This window comes from Natrix helvetica, assembly GCF_964273705.1.
Source record: "Natrix helvetica genome assembly, chromosome: 1".
NCBI lineage: Eukaryota > Metazoa > Chordata > Lepidosauria > Squamata > Natricidae > Natrix > Natrix helvetica.
Window position 1 is genome coordinate 127576403 of NC_138548.1, and position 20111 is coordinate 127596513.

The window sequence follows — 20111 nt, forward strand, 5'->3', positions numbered from 1 at the left end:
ATTGTGTGGGTTATAAATGCCATTGCTTTTTGTGACGTCTCCTCTGGAGTGGATGCAGCCCTGCTCAGGTTAAAATATCAGCAAAGGGGTACAAAAGGCTTTTCTGTACAGGCAGTCCTTGATTCACGACCACGATTGGGACTGAAAAGTTTGTCATTAAGCCATGCAGTTGGCACGTGTGCCACAGGTGGCAAATAGAGCCCTCTCTGCGGGCATGCCAGCCGTCGCCCCAGCCCAGCTCCACCGCACATGTGCACACACCTCCCACCAGCCAGCTGGTCTTCAGGTCTACTGGGGGGCAGAGCATGTAGGGGATGCATGCACGCATGCACAGGGAGCAGGGCAGTGGTGGGTTTCAACATTTTTTAGAACCTCTTCTGTAGGTTTGGCCTGCTTTGTGGGAGTGGCTTGCCGGCCATGTGACTGGGTGGGAGTGGCTTACCAGCCATGTGAGTGGGTGGGAGTGGCCAACTTGTAAAATGTGGTGAAACTCACCTAACAACGCTCTTGCTTAGCAACCAAAATGTTGGCTTAGGAACTCTGGCATTGAAGTGTGCAAGTCTTAAAGCTGTCAAGTTACAAGACCCTTGCACCCCTAACCCTTTAGAAAAAAAAACCCAGGGGTGTTCAAACTTGACAGCTTTAAGACTTGTGGACTTCAACTCCCAGAATTCCTCCTCTTGCTCTTCATCTTGATGATGTGCAGACGGGCGGGGGGAGGGAGCTGGAACCGGTTCTAAACAGTACTGTAGATTTGTGGAACCTCTTCTATAGAAGAGGTTAGAACTGGCAGGAACCCACCCCTGGAGCAGGGCAGGGTGCATGCACAGGGAGAATGCATTGCATTGCATTTTGGGGCCTCGCGCAGCACCCCCGCTCTCCATTTTGGGCCTGGAAAGCCTTCTGCACCAACCTGGAAGCCAAAACGAGGTGTGGGGGTGCCACACGAGCCCACCCCCCAGCACTCCGTTTTGGGCCTGGAAGGCCTCCTGGAAACCAAAAATGGGTGAAGGGGAGCAGGGCGAATGCACGGGGGAAAGGGAACATGCAGCGGCGGGTGTGGGTGTGTCAGGTGCGCATTGCATTCAGCATGCGACTACAAAAAGGTTAGCCATCAACATGTTCAGCAAACCATCACAGAACTGTACCCAGTTCTACGATTTTTCCCCCTCTGCAATTGTTAAGCAAGACATCACGTGATGATGAGTCCTGTCCTTCCCTGATGGCTTCCTCATTGATTTTGCCTGTGGCAAGTCACCTGGAAAGTGAATAGGTAGTCCTCGACGTACAACCACAGTTGAGCCCGAAATTTCTGTTGCTAAGTGAAACATTTTGAATTTTGCCCCATTTTACGATCTGCCAAGCCACAGTGAATCACTGCAGCTGTTAAATTAGCGTCCTGGTTGTTAAGTGAAACGCTTCTCCATTGACTCTGCTTGTCAGAGGATCGCAAAAGGTGATCACACGATCCTGGGGCACAACAAATATGGTATGAACCAGTCTCCAAACATCCACATTTTTGTCACATGACCACAGGGATGCTGCAAAGGTTGGAACTGAAAATTGATCATAAGCCACTTTCACTAACTTTGGTCACTAAATGAACCGTTGTAAGTCAAGGACTACCTGTGTTTAATCCCAAAATCATATGTATTTTAATATGGTTTAGATGAACACTTCTCTCATTTTAATTCATGGGAAACTCACTCTTTATCCCACATAGCTATAAGCATTTTTCAAGAGGCAACTGGACTTTCTGGTTTTTCGTTGAAGACGTTTCGCTTCTCATCTAAGAAACTTCTTCAGATCAGAGCTGAAGAAGCCTCTTGGATGAGAAGCGAAACGTCTTCAAAGAAAAATCAGAAAGTCCATTTGCCTCTTGAAAAAGCCCCTTTGGGACAACCATGGCCTGAGGTGACCGAGAATCTCCATAGACATGGCTATAAGCGCATTCCAGCCAGCTAAAGCGGAAGATGGCCAAATGTCCAATAATAACCTTTGGTTAACTTCCTTGCCTTGTATAAAAGCTGCTTTTCAGTATACGCAAGGCAAGCATTCCTGTCAATTTCACCATCAAAAGGCTGTATCAGTAGATTTTAAAAAGTCGATCTAGAAAGTTCCAGTTTGATCACCTTTGTGAAAAGTGTGTTGTAGTTCTGGCTGGAAAGACGTCAGTGTTACATGCTCAGAGTGCATTTGTCAATTAGAGCCGGTGAGCATGCTAAAGCAGGGGTCTCCAACCTGGGCAACTTTAAGAATTGTGGACTTCGGCTCCCAAAATTCCTCAGCCAGCTTTGCAGCAAGCAAAGCTGGCTGAGGAATTCTAGAAGCTGAAGTCCACAAGTTGCCCGGATTGGAGACCCCTGTGCTAAAGAATTCCAAAAGGACGCAGTGGGCATTCTTGTGAAACGACCACTGGAATGATGGTTTGTCCATTCATGAAATGGTAGCAAGTTCCCAGAATTCTACTTGTCACTCCCACTCTTAAGAACTCACTACCAGTCTTGTTACCTTTATTCTGGGCAGATGGATGCCCATCATAAAATTCTAGTTTGTAGCTATCCATATTTTCTAAGAAACTTTGTGAGACTCTCTATGGAGCATAGAGACTTTCCTGGGGCTAAATATAATGCTGGAAGCTCTGCTCTGAATGTCAGCTTATTATTATTTTTAATTAAACAAGGAGAAAACCCAGGAGCCTTTTGCCATTTTAATGCCATGTTGGAGATTGCGGGCTGAAAGGGTTCTTCTTCAGAGTTAGTGTTAGGGACCATGCTAGCTTCCACATTTATGCTTTATTTGGCTCACAGGCCAATCCCCCAATCGTGGGAGGCTCAGTTGCCACTCCCTATTCCCCCTGAAATCCCAGATCTATAAGGTGGAAATAGTAATTAGGAGCCACATTGGCTAAGTGAAAAAGACCCACAGGTCTGGTGCTCAGATAGAAAGCTTAGTCCCTGCAGAAGGCACTAATTGGATAGGAGCATCTCTAGGGGCTCCTAATTCACATAGGCTGGTGCTGGAAATGCTGTAGGAAACATGAAGGATTTTAGCTTGCACGCCAGAGTATGCGAAAGAACATCTCTCCTCATCGGAAAATGCCAGCTGAGGGACCCTCCTGGGAACCAGACCACACATGATGGATCAGAGTGGGAAATCTATATGGCACTCTTGAATGACTTTGGAGTAGATGTCCCATCCTTCTTGATCATTAGCTATTGCCAAATGGGGCTGATGGGGAATGGCTTAATGACAAATGGTGGAACATTGATCAGGGGAATGTAATGTAACGAAAGAAAGATATGCAAGCAATACAGGAGGTAGATGGTGGAGTTGCTTACTTGGCTGCGTCTAAAGAAGAAAGCTTGATTTTGCATAACATTAATAATTATCAGTGCCAATTAAAGTGCTGATTGTTGATTGTGCCACAGTGGATGGAATGTTTTAGTTGGATATGAGATGTGCCAGGTCCAAATCTCTGCTCGGTTCAGAGGATTTGATTGCTGTAAGGTAGCATACTGTGTTTGCATACTGTGTTAAATCATGTTTATTTTAACCATGGTTCGTAGAGTACAACAGTTGGGCGAACAAGCAGACTCCACATTGCATAGTCCTGATTCTCCCCTTAACCTAATCTTCTTCTACAAAGTCTCAAAGGGGCTTTTTCAGGAGGCAACTGGACTTCCTTGTTTTTTCTTTGAAGACGTTTCGCTTCTCACCCAAGAAGCTTCTTCAGCTCTGACAGGACAGTGGGGAATGGAAGGCATTGATGAGACAGGTCCAAATCTGGAACGGTGAGAGATATGACAAAATCTATTCCCCACTGTCCTGTCAGAGCTGAAGAAACTTCTTGGATGAGAAGTGAAACATCTTCAAAGAAAAAACCAGTTGGCTCCTGAAAAAGCACCTTTGGAACAACCATGACCTGGATGACTGAGAATTTCTACGGACTACTTCTACAAAGATAAATCCGGTAGCAATATGGCATTGCCATTCCTTGCCAATTTCAAAAGGTTTATATTTTATTTTAACGATGCAGAAGAATATTTACTTGATTTGAATGTCTTCGGATATCATATTAATACCATACAGTTCACATCTTTTGATTCTTGGAAATCGTTTTTACTGGAGAAAAAAAAGTCCTTTAAAACAGTGGTGGGGTTGAATGGTACAAATGACCCCCAAACATTAGTATTGATGTAGATGCTCCCAATTATTTCTATGACGCAACTAATCAGTTTAATGGAATAAAAAGTCAGTTAACTGAATTTAGAAGATACAATCAGTTTATAGGGCCAGATATTAAAAATAGGCCAATTTTTCCTGCCTGCAGATAAGATTGCTTTCAGAAGGATTCAGAACCTACTGTTGCTATTGGTTGCCAGTCAATTAAAATAAGATGAACATAATCTGCTGCGCATATAAAATCTGGCACCTATCAATTTCTGCACTTCATCAAGTTACCTTTTTGGAGAGAGGAACAGGTACAACTATTAAAACTGACAACCACTCTCTCGGATAAATGTAATCAGATATCAAGAAAGCCTGGGCTCCTAGAGCTTTTTTAGGCCTGCAGGTTTAAAAAGTGCAGCAGGAAATCCTCCTTTTAAAACTTTAACTACTGTATCAAGGGCCGAGGTCTCCAGATTCTGGGAGAACTTGAACATATTTGGAAAATTGAACAAGCTGGCTAAGTACTGTGCTACCACAGATTGGCAGCCAGGAAGGGCAGGGCCAGCCACAAAATGTTGGGATGGCCTTTCTCTCTGTATATAAAGGCTCTCTGTTTGTATGTTGAAGTATGTGGTTTTTTTTTCTTCTGCTCTGGATATCCTCTTCATTCCCTCTGCTGATTTCTGCCCTCCAGCTTTTCCAGACATTTTTGTTTCTCCTTTGGAATTTATTGAATTCCTTCCTATCTTCTCTCTGACCGTTCTCCTGGTCCTCTAAGCATAAACCAAGAGTAATTTAAAAACACAAGCATCGCTTTGGGGCTAGTTGGCCCAACAGTTCATTTTCTTTTCTTCGGGTCAAAACCCAACTGGGGGAATATATGAAAATGAGAATGTTGCAAGGCTACCATTGTCTTGGGAAGCTATCTAAGGGTTTAGTCTTTATTTCATTGCCAAACTCAAGATTTAAGATATGGGAGCTTCATCCTTTTTTACATCTAATACTTCTTACAGAACAGCGCTTCATGATATACAGAATACACAGCTTTTGCAAAAAACTGAAATTCGTATTTAATTTTCAGTTTTCGTCATTCCATCTACAGGTAGACCTACAACTGATCATTTAATAAGTGTTTTCAATCATGATAATCTCGGGAAAAAATGCTTTACAGCCTATAAAGTAGTTTCAGCCATCATAAAACACTGTGTTGGCACCTCCAAAGTCACATGATAACATTTTGGGCGCTTGACTGTTCAAATTTATGACTGGTCACTAAGTATGATCATGTGATCACCATTTACAATCTTCTTTGTCGGCTTCTCCAGAAAGTCAATGGGGAAGCAACTGAGAATGTTAGATACTTGCTCTAACTACAGTGGTTTCCACCAAGGTCCTCTGTTCCAGCGGGAGCAGAGGTTTAATCCTATTGGTCGAAGGGTCTGACAACTCCCTATAAAAGGGCTGCTGTCAGACTCAACCTTCGCTGGATTGTTCTCACTGGTTGTACTAAGAGCTGTTGTTACCGTTAAGCCTGTGTGTGCCTATCCATTACCCAATCTAACAGAGAAGGTTGCAAGCAGAGAGGATAATGAATTTTGAAGTCCTCTCCCCTGGCATGGTAAGGGATTTCCCCTTCCCTCCATGTGGGAGGAGGAAGGAGAAATCCTCATGTGCTGAAGGAACGAGCTTCAAATTTGGTGAGAATTTGGTGAGAATGCAAACAAATGGGAGCATTCTGAGCCTTCCAGTTTTTGCCAGACTTGAGGTCTGTTCCTCCAAAGTGACAAGGGATTTGCCCTCTAGAACTCCATTGTTCTTGCAATCGTTGGTGAGGCAGAGGGATAGTCTGGACTTCCTGGATGTGGTGGGAGACCTGGGTCCTTTTCCCTGCCCCACCATGCATTGGAGGTCTGGGCTTCTCCCTGGTGTTCTACTTAACGACCTGAACAGTTGTTTAACAACCACAACTAGTTACATAGCATCTTGTTTAATCACTTTACTTAAGATTCCAGCCTCAATTGTATTTGTAAATTGAGAACTATGTCTATGTTGTAGTGCCATGGCCACATAGGAGCTTAAACACTGCAGGATCTGAAAGATACTGATTTGAAAAGAACTGCTAGAATTGGTGCTTTAAGATGAAGAGAAAATTCCAATTATGTTAATAGCATTTGTTATATAGGCTTTGAGAATCCTATACCTTCTCCAGTCCCTTAAACCATAAAATAGTTGTTTTGCTTTGCTTTGCTTTGGTGTACTGTGTAAGCCCAACATTTGCAATTTGTAAATCCCACATCATGTTATGTCAAAAAGCCATTTCATATTAATCAATAAACCGTAGTTAAATAAGTCATGCCTTAGCATAATGCATGAATTCACACATTGATGGGCCCCCTTGTTCTAATTCAGATGATTCATCACTCCAGCTGTCATTCCCGTTACTGCTTTCATCCTAAGGGCAGAAGCCAAGCAGCAACAGCATGGAGAAGGTAAGGTTAGATGGTTGATCTACAGAGTGGATCCTCTAGATAGTAGCCTTTAGATTAAAATTGGATAGGTGGGGGCAAAGAAGGAGTAGCTGCCAGATCCTGCAGTATGAATATTAGGTGCATATTACTTTGAGGGATTTCTCACAGAGAGTCACAGGCCAGAGCATGCAACTTGAAGGACAAAGTCTAAAGCAGTGATTCTCAACCTTCCCAATGCCACGACCCTTTAATACAGTTCCTCATGTGGTGGTGACCCCCAACCATAAAATTATTTTCGTTGCTACTTCATAATAATTTTTCTACTGTTATGAATCGTAATGTAAATATCTGATATGCAGGATGTATTTTCACTATTACAAATTGAACATAATTAAAGCATAGTGATTAATCTGCCAATCTTGGTTTGGGAGAAGATCAGCCAGGCTGGGATTTTCCAGGATAAAAGGACCTCCCTGCCTGTTTCCAGCAGCAGTTCGTGGTTTACATGAGTTTCACTTTATTAAGTTTACTTTTTTTACATTCCGTTCCCCCCCCCACAGTTTTCTTTTTCTTTCTTTCTTTCTTTCTTTCTTTCTTTCTTTCTTTCTTTCTTTCTTTCTTTCTTTCTTTCTTTCTTTTTCTTTCTTTCCATTCCTCACTCCCTTTTCTTCTTTCTTTCCATTCCTCCTTTCTTTTTTCTTTCTTTCCATTCCTCCCTCCCTTTTCTTCTTTCTTTCTTTACATTCGTCCCTCCTTCCCTTTTCTTTCTTCTTTCTTTCTTTCTTTCTTTCTTTCTTTCTTTCTTTCTTTCTTTCTTTCTTTCTTTCTTTCTTTCCTTCCTTCCTTCCTTCCTTCCTTCCTTCCTTCCTTCCTTCTTTCTTTCTTTCTTTCTTTCTTTCTTTCTTTCTTTCTTTCCATTCCTCCCTCCCTCAATCAATTTAACACAGATTAAGTTGTTGCTCTTTAAATGGAATTTTAAACAGAGGCTTTAGATACATTGAACTGTGTTTCCGTCCCGAGTGGAATTCCTCAGGGCGGAAGGAATGGGTGGCCTGCCCTCCCCTCTGACCTCTCCTGCCAGGCCTTCCCGGGGGTCAAAAAGTCTCCGAGCTCAGTTTAGCCTGCAGGACAGGAATGGCGGCAGGGGCGGCAAAGGCAGCATCCAGGCCCAAGGCGGCTTTAATCCTGGCATGTGCCTGCTTGGGCGAGAGCCCAGCCCACCAGCTGAAGTGGGTGGGCCGACTGCCCTGTTGGTCTCCTGTTCTCTGGGCGCCTTCGAGCCCCTGTGCAGGTGGCTGGGCTGAAGCCGGACGTCCGCTGATCCAGAAGAACCCGGGCTTTCCCTGGCGTGAAGACTGGATGGGGGCGGCATCTGGGTTGTGCCCAGAGCCGGGAGGAGGCTGCTTCGCCACCTGGCAGTCTTTATGCACCTGCCGCTTCAGGACGTGCTCCTGAGCATGGGCGACGCCGGTGGAGGTGGATGGTCTTAGGTGACCCCTGTGAAAGGGTTGTTCAACCCCCAAAGGGGTCACGACCCACAGGTTGAGAACCACTGGTCTAAAGCAATGGTGCAAAAGTAGAACCAAAGGGATGTGTGCATTCTTCCATCATTCCTTTGTGTGGCCCCACCAATGGTGGAACCAAACCCTCCTGTCTTTACCCTCATTCCTTAAGCTCCTAAACCCACCTCCCCCCCAAAAAAGACTGCTCCCCACCCACTACTAAAGTGGATGCCTTGATGTTCCACACAAAGCCAATCTGGGTCTGAAGCTGGTAGACGGTGTGCGCATTTGGTCATGAGTATCTAGAATACTTTATAGTTCTTTCTTTACACTTCCCCCCCCCTCTCCCCCTAACTTGCTACATGTCGTCAGGATTAAAAAACAAGAGTGCATCAAGTCTTGAACCCTCTTTGGAAGTTGCACCACAGCCATTCCAAGTCTGAAGGTTCTTTAGGAATGCCAGAAATTTTCTCTGGAACTTTTGGCCTGCAAGGCAGGCGCTGTGCTGAGTGATCACTACTGATGCTGGAGTCCATCCTTTGCCAACAGAAACTCTGCTTCTGACACCTTTGCTTCTTGGCAGATCCCCAAGAGCAGCTGCTTCCTGTTTTGTTGGGGAGACATAGTGATGATTCATCAGCTTCCAGTGGCGATGAGTGGGATGTACTATCACTGCAGTCCATAACTGAACCGAGTATGGGGCCCACGAGCTAGGAAGGCAGCTCCATGTGAAATGAGACAGGTCCAAACCTGGAATGGTGAGAGAGATGACAAAAATCCAAGAACAAGTTGCATTTATTTGTACAGTAGAGTCATATAGCATATGAGATGGGTGGCTATATATGTATATTAAATAAATAAATGGGGGAGAGTTTTGACTGTCAAGCCAAAGAACCTTCCTTATATCCTCCATCTGCCTGCAATAGTAAGGAAGCTTCTGTGTCCCTGTGTGACTAACCTTTAACAATTCTATTACATTCTTAAGTTTGTCTTCAAGCTTTTGCCCTTCAGATAGGTTGGAGTGACCATTCTCAGAATTCTCAGCCAACATGTTTGCCCAAGAGATACTGTATGTGTGAGTTCCTTTTCTTTCACAAGGTACTTATTTAAGGGGGTATCATTTCCCTGGGACCCGTAGATCTGTTCCAGAAATTCTGCTAAGTTGAAATTTGCTCAAAAGTGGCATGTTGAATTTGGCATGACATGCTGTGTTAAAATTATATAGGTATAACTATAGCTATAGTTATAAACAACGTTACATAGCTTAGCAAGTTATACAATTTCAGGCCGTTTCTGTTCCCTCTCCCAAAATGTCATTCTATTGCTTCATAAACACCTATCTTTATATAACATCATTTTTAGTTATGATAAGGAATGGGGGAAGAGAAAGAGCTGAGCTGACTGAATATTCAGGATAAACTGGCATGGCTATTTCATCACTACAACTCAGGTCGCTGATTATCTTCTCTGGAGATTTTGCATTAGGAACAGCTTAATGCAATAGATTCCACAATCTTATCTGTTTGAATAGGTAATCCCCAGAACTGTTAAATCCAATTTGGGGATAAACAACTGATATGGATGGTGCCCAATTTGCATAAAAGGTTCCTACCAGGTAACAGACGAAAGCAACGTAAGCAAGGAGCACGAATGATATGCCAATATAGTAGGCCAGGTAGTTCAAGCTTATGATGCTTGTCACCACGAAGTACAAATTGATTGCACAGATTAATCCGGTGATCAGGATCATTAGAAATTTTCCAATGCTAAGAAAACAAGAGGAGAGAGAAAAGCAAGTGGGGGAAAAATACATGGATTGAGGTTATTGAAGCAATTCCATCTCAACCACGTTTGTAGAGCTATATCTGCCAAATCATCTAGAGTGAAAAAGATTAATCTCTGTGGGGAGTAGAAGACTTTCCCTCTTCTTAGAACACTTCATACCTTGATTTCTTTCATTTTTGTCTTTAAAGAAAAGGAAACCACGCAATCCTCTAAATACCATAATTAGCATAAATAATGCCTACGTGTATTGTGATTTATTATTGCCAAAAAAAGAAAGGACGTATCCACAATAGTCACCAAAGGTTGAGCTTGACATGACAAGGACACCTCCTGAGCATCTTCTATTTATGGAACAACCTAATGAAAAAGCTGTTTATATGGAAGAACAAGCAAGCCTGGTGTTAGATATTAACATATATCGGAGGAAGTCTTCCCTCTGGTCCGCTGCTACAGCGGGAAACAGGTATTACTCTGATTGGTCAAGAGGCGTACCCGAGTACTATAAAAGGGGAACCCTCCGACCACAGAGCAAGCTGGATCACTATTACTACTAATAAAGGGCTGTTAAGTCACTTCGTGTCCGCAGTCTGTTCTCTCGTTGCCCAGATCTAACATTGGCGACGAAGGTGGGATCGAGAGACAGATAGGATGAAGAACGCTACCTCCAGAATCTCCGGATTCGATCCAGCCTAGGAATTCGACAGAAATTCCGGCAGCCATCTCAAGCCACCGCAGCGCGGCAAATTCAAACGAGAGAAGATGGCGATGCATGCTCCCCCCGCTCCATTCGACCCAGAGAATGATGAATGGGAAGCCTTCATGATTCGTTTCGAGTGTTTTCTCGAAGCGAATGAATACACGGGAATCACCGACGCCCGGAAGAAAAACATTTTCCTCGGCTACTGCGGAAAAGAAGTATTCAACACGGCCAGAGACCTCACCGCGCCTACTCCAATACAGGCAGTATCACGGGCGGCGTTGCAACAGGCTCTACAGACTCATTCCGCGCCAAAACCTTCCCACCATGTTTGCCGCCAAGCGTTCAACACGAGGAACCAGAAGGCGGGAGAGTCTATCAACCAGTACGTTGCAGCACTACGAAAAGCAGCCACACATTGTGGATTCAGAGACCTGGATGAGCAGATTATGGATCGACTCGTTAGCGGGCTGAGAGACATTTCCCTACAAAAGCGGCTGTTAGCCAAAACCAATTTAAGCCTACAGATTGTACTCGAGGAGGCAAGAGCTTCAGAAGCAGCAGACAGATCAGCAGAGACAATTCAACGCGGGTTCAACACTGGCCAGCCAGCGCCAAGACACACCAAAGTTCACTACGAGGACACAAGCCCGGACTACGAGGATCCCGAGTTCAAGGACAGTCACCTGATGCGGAGCAGTCACTTGAAGCCTGGGGGGAGACCCGGATTCCGTTTGCCGCCCTGCGCAAGCTGCGGAGGGAATCGCCCCAGGTCTACTTGTAGGTTCAGGAACGTTGTTTGTTCGCACTGCAACAAACTTGGGCACATCGCACGAGTGTGCCGGAGCGAAGTCCCTGCCTCACGGCAGCCACCCATGTACCGCCAACAGAAGCCCAACCCAGGGGCTTGGCGAAACCAAAAAGGGCGCCCAGAGAGAAATCCACAAGTGTTTACCCAGAGAGAAAATTTCCAAAGAGCTGAGCGAGCGTATCCCCAGAGAGATTACACACAAGGAGCTGAGCGAGCGTATCCCCTGAGAGATTACTCACAAAGAGCTGAAAGAGCGTTCTATCAAGATGCTCAACGAGAGTATTTTCAGGATACAGATACTGAGATAGAGTTGACCCAGAGAGAGGAGTTGCGAACGTATCTCACCACGATAAGTCAGGTCCGCCCCAAGCGGCCAAAAAGGCTGAGAGTCACAGTCCTCTTGGAGGGCTCACCTTGCGAGCTAGAAGTTGACACAGGATCGACCCTGACGATCATTTCATGGGCATCCATGAAACAGGCTATCCCTAGCCTCAGAAAGAGCCAACTACGCGTTCCAGATGTCCTGCTACGAGACTACCAGGGGAACCAAGTCCTCATTGTGGGCCAAGGCATATTCCAAATCCGTTTCAAGGACATCGTAGCCCAGCTGCCCGTGACCATCGCCAGCGCGCCATTACAGAACCTTCTGGGGCTTGATTGGTTTGAAGCCCTGGGGTTAGAAGTCACCGGAATCAACGCCGTAGAAAACAGCAGCGCTGAACAGTTTTTTAAGGAGTTCGAGGATGTGTTCAGCCCCGGTCTTGGTAAGTATGTGGGCAAACCAATATCATTTAATTTAGACCCCAAAGTGGCGCCAATCCGACTTAAGCCGAGACGAGTGCGTTTTGCACTCCGCCCAAAAATAGACAAGGAAATAGATAAATTAGTAGAGCAAGGAGTCCTTGAGCCGGTGGATCACGCGCGTTGGGAAACCCCCATTGTGACCCCAGTCAAACCAGACGGATCAGTCCGCATCTGCGCGGACTATAAATGCACAATTAATGTCGCGCTACAACAAAGCGCGTATCCTGTGCCTGTAGTACAGCACTTATTGCACTCGTTGGGGCCAGGAAAGGTATTTGCTAAATTAGACATGGCACAAGCTTACCAGCAGCTGCCCGTAGATAGCGCCACAGCGGAGGCCCAAACTATAGTGACGCATAGAGGGGCATTCAAATGCAACCGGCTACAATTCGGTGTGAGCGTTGCTCCAGGTTTGTTCCAGACCGTCATGGAACGGCTTTTGCAAGGGATACCGGGAGTTGTCCCCTATTTCGACGACATCTTGGTGTCCGCTGCAAACAAGGAGCAATTAAATAAAAGAGTCAGAACTGTTTTGGCCAGAATCAGAGAGAAGGGTCTCCGCCTTAAAAAGGAAAAATGCCAAATTAACGTGCCCAGCGTAGAATTCCTGGGATATAGAATCGATGGTCAGGGAATACACCCCACTTCAAAGAAAATTAAGGCGATCCAGGACGCCCCCACACCACGTAACCAGACCGAGCTGCAGGCCTTCCTCGGACTACTTAACTTCTACAGCGTTTTTCTGAGACAGAAGGCGACCGTTGCTGAGCCGCTACATCGACTACTCCAGCGAAACGCACCATGGAGATGGGGACGATCCGAAGCAGCAGCTTTTGCCGGGGTAAAGCGCCTGCTCACCACTGACTCGCTGTTAGTCCAATACAGCCAGACACTACCGCTAGTATTGACCTGCGACGCATCACCCTTTGGAGTCGGCGCAGTCCTTAGCCACAGGATGCCAGACGGAAAAGAAGCACCCATCGCGTTCTACTCTAGAACTCTTTCATCGGCCGAGAGGAACTACAGCCAGATGGACAGGGAAGCGTTAGCTGCGGTAGCTGGAGTAAAACGTTTCCATGAATACCTCTACGGCCGCGATTTTGAACTAATTACTGATCACAAACCGCTGTTGGGACTTTTGGCGGGAAACCGCCCCACCCCGGTCTCCCTTTCTCCACGCATGACCAGGTGGACTGTTTTTCTGGCTGCGTACTCCTACAAGTTAATTCATCGACCGGGCTCCACTCTAGGACACGCAGACGCACTCAGCCGTTGCCCACTACCGGACCTGTTGCCAGACCCCACTCCCGAAGTACCGGTGTTGCTCATTGACTGTTTGGACTCAGGACCGGTTTCTTCCTGTGACGTTGCAAGGTTCTCCTCTAAAGACAGTTTAATAAAACAAGTTCAAACTTGGGTTTGGAGGGGGTGGCCGAAGGGAAACGTGGGCCCAGAATTCAAAGTGTTTTGGTCAAAACGGGATGAACTCTCAGTGTTACAAGGTTGTTTATTGTGGGGGGATCAAGTTGTTATTCCTTATGCTTTACGAAAAAATGTGTTAGAAGCATTACATGTCGGGCATCCGGGGATCGTTAGAATGAAGGCTTTGGCGAGAAGTTATGTTTGGTGGCCAAACATGGACAAAGAGATAGAGGAGTGGGTGGCCATTTGCGATCCATGCCAAGAATCGAGAGCAGCACCCCCGGGAGCACCCGCCACGGAATGGGAAAAGCCGAAAGCACCCTGGTCGAGAATACACATCGACTTCGCAGGGCCAGTTCAAGGTCAGACTTTCCTTATAGTTGTGGATGCATATTCCAAATGGCTAGAGGTAGTCCTAATGACTTCAACCACGGCAGAGGCAGTCATTAAGGTTCTACGGCGACTTTTCGCCACTCATGGCCTGCCCGACCTCCTAGTCTCCGATAACGGGCCCCAATTCACAGCCATGCATTTCAAAACGTTTTTAGCAGGTCAGGGAATTCGGCATGCCCTCGTCGCGCCATTCCATCCGGCATCAAACGGACAGGCGGAGAGAATGGTGCGATTCGCAAAAGAGGCCCTCGCTAGGATGGGTCCAGGTGATTGGCAAACACGCATTGACCATTACCTCTTAATTCAGCATATTACCCCAAGCGCAATGACGGGTAGGAGCCCCGCTGAACTACTCATGGGCCGCCGTCTACGGTCTCACCTGGACCGTCTTCACCCAAATTACTCTGCCACAGCTCCCCCAGACTCTACAAGCAAAATTCGGTCTTTTAGCATAGGGGATTCAGTATATGCCCACAACTATGCAGGGGGGACATTGTGGATGCCGGCCAGGGTCATTGGCATCACGGGTCCACAATCGTATCTGCTGGAGCTGGAAGATGGGCGGAACTGGAAAAGGCACATCGATCAACTTCGGGGTCGCCTAGCACATTCAGACCTTCGAACCGAAGACGAGAGTTTCCAGCCAACGGAAAGTCAGCCACTCGAGAGCCCCAGAATAGAGAACTACGACACCTGCGAACCCAGGTCGGAACAAGAGATCGAGCACGAAGCAGAGCAAACCCCAGACAACGCAACCGAGCAGACTCCGGAACGCCCTAGCAACAAAGGCACAAAACCTCCCGAACGGGAAGCAGGAAAAGCACCCGATCCTGCAACCACTTCTAACCAACCCGAACTGCGACGCTCCTCCCGAGCAAGACAAACACCAACGTATCTAAAGGACTATGTTACTAACCGCAACGTTCCGTCTAGGAGGGGAGGGGTGTTAGATATTAACATATATCGGAGGAAGTCTTCCCTCTGGTCCGCTGCTACAGCGGGAAACAGGTATTACTCTGATTGGTCAAGAGGCGTACCCGAGTACTATAAAAGGGGAACCCTCCGACCACAGAGCAAGCTGGATCACTATTACTACTAATAAAGAGCTGTTAAGTCACTTCGTGTCCGCAGTCTGTTCTCTCGTTGCCCAGATCTAACACCTGGCTAAGTTGAAATTGGATGGCAGATAGAGATCTGGGTGATGTGGTTCTGTGAGAGGTTCAAAAGTACAAATTTAAGAGGGAAACGGTCCTCGGAATCACCAAAGAATCCCCATCCAAATTGAGCTACTTACATCCCGTTGACAAAATCCTTCATGAGAGGCTCCATGCTGGTGAAGGTGAGAACAGGTATGACTGCAAAAGGTAGCTAGAATTAGGTAGAAAAAAACCAGATTGAGCATGCAGGCAGATAAAAGTGAGCACTATGTTTTCTTTCTGTATCCCTTGTCAGAATTTTTTATACGAGCGAACAACCAACACATTTTTAAGGGACTACTGATTGATTAGTTTGTTTATTTATTAGATTTGTTTGCTTCCCATCTCTCCTATAGGAATTCTGGGTGGCTTACAAACATGGAAGGCTAATAAGCCATGGACCAGAGGTGGTACTCAGCCAGTTCTCTCAGTTTTGGGCAAACTGGTAGCGGTGGTTGCGGGAGGTGGGAGGAGGTGGGGTCTTGTCTTAATCTATTAGTCACTTCCAGCGTGATGCACCCCAAAGGGGCCCCAGGTTAACTGGCAGAACCAGGTCTTCAGGCCCTTACAGAAGGCTGGGTGCAGATCTCACTTTGGGGGGAGGGAGTCAGGGGCCACGTGAGAGAAAATTGTCCTGGATCCCACCAGCTGAAATTCCTTGATTGTTGGAGTCTGCACCATGCCCCTTCTGTTGGCATGGGTAAGGTAGACCAGTTCCATTATGGTAAGACGGTTCCTCAGATAGCCTGAACTCATGCTTTGAAGAGCTTTAATGGGGATAACCAGCACCTTGAATTGCACCCCGGAAGCAAAGTTGCAGCCATGCAGTTTGTGGAACAGCAATATAACATGGGCCACCTAAAAGCCCCAAGAACCGCCTGCGCTGCCACATTCTGTATCACTTTTCAATTTTTTTTACTACTGGTTCTGTGGGCGTGGATTGGTGGGCATAGCATGGCTTGGTGGGTGTGGCAGGGGAAGATTACTGCAAAATCCCCATTTCTTCCCGATCAGCCGGGACTTGGGAGGCAGAGAATAAATGGGGGCGGGGCCAGTCAGAGGTGGTATTTACCGGTTCTCCGAACTACTCAAAATTTCCGCTACTGGTTCTTCAGAACTGGTCAGAACCTGCTGAATACCACCTTTGCTTCCCACTGTTCACAGACTCATGACGCCATAGTTTCTTAATAGCCTCAGAGGATCTTTAGCAAACCAGCATTTCATCATAGCAATAGTAGAAAATGTTGTGCTTTCCAGATATTTTAGAACAGCTTCTATAATTCCTAACCAATGTTAATGTTGGATTTAATCTAAAAGGCATTTGAGTTATTTACAATTCTTATAGGACCATATAATCATGATGCTGGTTTGTAGTCCATCCCTTATCCGATGAAAAATATCCACAGCTAGCAGATTAGTGCCAGGCGTCAGTCTGAAAAGCCCTGACTGTGTTTTTATTGTAACTTGAGGAGCTCTAGCCTTGACCTATAGAATAGCAGGAAAAAAATGTTCTTGCTTTATATTCAGGAGTGAAAAATGTGGTACTTTCCAGATGTTGGACCATCTTCCAGCAGCCCTGCTCTGCATGCCAATGGAATGGAATGCTGGCCATTGTAATCAACAACACTTGCTGGTTGTGGGATGCCCATTCCTGTCACAGCACTTGAGGCATTTGATGCAAGTTCTAGAATATTTTGTTTTTGAAATCTTTTCTTTCATATCCCTATCAGATAAAGATCGTCGCTATTTTTTTATTTTTTATTGCAAATGTGGTTAAAAAAACCTAGTTTATTGCAAACAGATCAGCAATGTTTACAGAGGCGGTCTTCAACGTACGACAAAAAATGGCACTCAAAAAAGTGGCATGACTATTTTTCGCACTTATGACCGTTGCAGCATCCCCACGGTCATGTGATTTACATTCGGATGCTTGACCAGTGACTCACATTTATGAGGGTTGGAGTGTCCCGGGGTCATGGGATCACCTTTTGCGACTTTCTGACAAGCAAAGTCAAGGGGGAAGTCAAATTAACATAACAATTCTGTGACTAATTTAACAACTGCAGTGATCCACTTGACAAATGTGGCAAGAAAAGTCATAAAAATGGAGCAAAACCCACTTGACAAATTTCTCATTTAGCAACATAAAACTTTGGGCTCAATTGTGGTTGTAAGTTGAGGACTACCTGTGGTTGCATTTCCACTGGGAGTCCACATTCACAAAACACTCTTAACCTGGTTACTGAATTAGCTCATTTTCTGCATTGGCACAGTAGACTAAACCTTAAATTAAGCAAACAAGCTTGCGCTTCAGAACACATTAAACCACAAAAGCAAACAAATAAAAAACAAATTTAGCATGTTATACAATCTGTTTAATCTTCTGACCTGGCATGCCATGTGAATGTAGACATGGCTATTGAAGCTACTAAAGATGGATATTTTATCTGGCTCTGAATTTGCAGAATTAAAAGAAAAATGTGCCGGGGGTTCCTTCCTCGAAAGAAACATTGGCAGGAAGAGGTCAATAGCAGTCATCCCAGATGGACAACCTCTAGGTATGTTGGATTACAAATTCCACCATTACTAGGATGGCCAAGAAGAAAGGAAACAATGGCAGTTTTAATGGGAGTTATGGTCCTAACGAAATCTGAATGAATTTGAGCACATACCAGAATAGTAGATTTCAGCACTCAGAATTCCCCATTTAGATGGCACTGCAGAGAATTCTGAGACCTGAAGTCTCTATATCTGCAGGATGCCAGATTCAGAAAGTGGCTGTATGGGATTAGAGGATTTATATGAAAGTCTACAGCTAATCAGATCTTTGAGAATCTACAGTACAGGCTGTACTTGACTTACAACCACAATTGCGACCAGAATTTCCATTGCTAAGCATGCTGGTTGTTAAGTGAATCACACCCAATTTTATAGCCTTTTCTGCTACAGTTGTCAAGCAAATCACTGCAATGTTAAATGAATCATATGGTCCTTAAAAAAATCCAGCTTCTCTCATTGACTTTGCTTATTGGAAGCTGAAAGTCAGAAATGTTGATCACATGACCCCAGGATGCTGCAACCCAATGGCGGATTGCCATTTTTTTTACCACCAGTTCGGGCACATGTGCAAAAGTGTCCGGGCGGGTAGGCGGAGCCTCCTGCCACGGCTACTACTGGTTTGCCGGATCCGGGTTCAACCGGGAGCAACCCACCTCTGCTGCAATCATTATAAGTACCTGCCAAGTGCCTGGATTTTTATCATGGGACTGAAAATGCTGCAATGGTCCTAAGTGCAAGGATCAGTCCTAAATCGCTTTGTTTAGTGCCGTTGTAAATTCCAACAGTTGCTAAATGGATGGTTGCACGTCGAGCACTATCTGTACTGCATCTTGAGAGAAGGATGCTACTGGATTAGAAACTCACCAGAATGCTCTGGAGTACATTTAGAAGATCGTTGAGGCCTGTTAAGTCTCCTACATTCCTAAAGGCAGCAACAAAGACAGTGGGAAGAATGGCGAAGGAACGAGTGAAGACCACACGGGCAAAGCGCGACCAGCGCATTTGCAAGAAACCCTGCAGGAAATAAAAAGAGAGAGTTTTGTAAAGATCAAGCTACTACCAGTCATTAGTCGGCCTTCTATATTTATCAACCATCCCCCTCTCCCATGGTCATCTGAAAAAAATCCAAGTTTAACCCCTTTTGCATAACTTGAGGCTCTCTTTGGATGGTGTCAGATAAAAGATGGAGTGCATAACTGCACCAGCATGCCTTTCAGTGGTGGAATACGACCAGTACACCCTGGTACGGGCGTACAGGTGCCTGCTGGGAGCATCAGGTACCTTTCCGGTACGGTGCTCCAGAGGGCCCACCTGTCCGCCTGCTCGCTCTCCTTACTGCTATTTGAGCCGATCGGGACTTTCGCGCATGGAGCTTACGGCACCTGTGCGATGCTGGAGTGTCACGGGTGGTGAATACGCATGCGCGTACTGCAAACGTACTGTGCACGTTCACGTGGTGGACGCCGGGCCCTGTTGCAGCGTACCAGTTGCAATGGGATCTGGAACTCACCACTGGTGCCTTCCGTCCCTGTCCTACTGTCCCCATTTATTTGTACTCATTTCCCTTGTTCATGTCCATGTTTATACTTCTACCTGTTATCTTGTACATGTTTAACAAACTAAATAAAATAAAAATAAATAAAATAGAATAAGAAGGAAAACACTCCTTTAAGTCACAGATACAGCTAAGAACTACTTAAGCCAGTCTCAGCTATGGATTGGGGTTAAAATGAAAGCAGCATCACGGGTGCCAAACAGAAAAATGATACTTCCTGGGCATTTTTTAAAAATCACAGATTATGAGTGAGTAGGTGAAGGCCACTGGAAGGAACAGCAACTTCAAGCACAGTTCATCTCTAACCGAACGGCAACTATTTTGAAAAAAGATTGCGACCTAGTGGTCAATTTAAATTATTGCAATTTTTTTTTTAAAAAAAAAAGCAAAATGTTGAATTATTTGACTATATTTGGGATGTAGACAGAATGACAGAGCATTTCTCAGAGATCAAATTGGTGCTCTAAAAGAACAAGCCATTTGCTAGTTGCCTAAGAAGCAGAAAAGATGAGCATTTCACAAAAGGCCTCTCTTGAACCCCTGTTTCAATTTTTTTTAAAAAAAATGAAGAAATGGACAGCCTGTTGAATCATACCCACGCCCACCATGGAGAAATAGGCTCAGAACAGAACACTGGAAAAGCACCGCTGGCTAGAGGTGGAGAGAACAATCAGAACAATGGAGAGATTAAACAAGAGTCTTCGTTTTGATTCTTGATGCTTTTAATAGTCACAAGAATCATTGGA

The 20111-nt window shown here is 45.4% G+C and overlaps 1 protein-coding gene across 4 annotated transcripts in view; it reads right to left on the reverse strand.

The window, feature by feature from the left end:
• Nucleotides 1-4020: 4020 nt before the first annotated feature.
• The window catches only part of SLC11A1 (solute carrier family 11 member 1), a 70042-nt gene continuing 53951 nt past the window's right edge, over nucleotides 4021-20111 (reverse strand). For all 4 annotated transcript variants that reach the window (XM_081948222.1, XM_081948221.1, XM_081948223.1 and 1 more), the window contains 4 exons: nucleotides 18675-18824; nucleotides 15350-15423; nucleotides 9756-9909; nucleotides 4021-8893 (listed from right to left, as the gene is read on the reverse strand). In XM_081948222.1, the coding sequence (XP_081804348.1) occupies nucleotides 8813-8893; nucleotides 9756-9909; nucleotides 15350-15423; nucleotides 18675-18824 (459 nt within the window). In that variant the 3' untranslated portion in view covers nucleotides 4021-8812. The remainder of the gene's footprint in view (nucleotides 8894-9755; nucleotides 9910-15349; nucleotides 15424-18674; nucleotides 18825-20111) is intronic.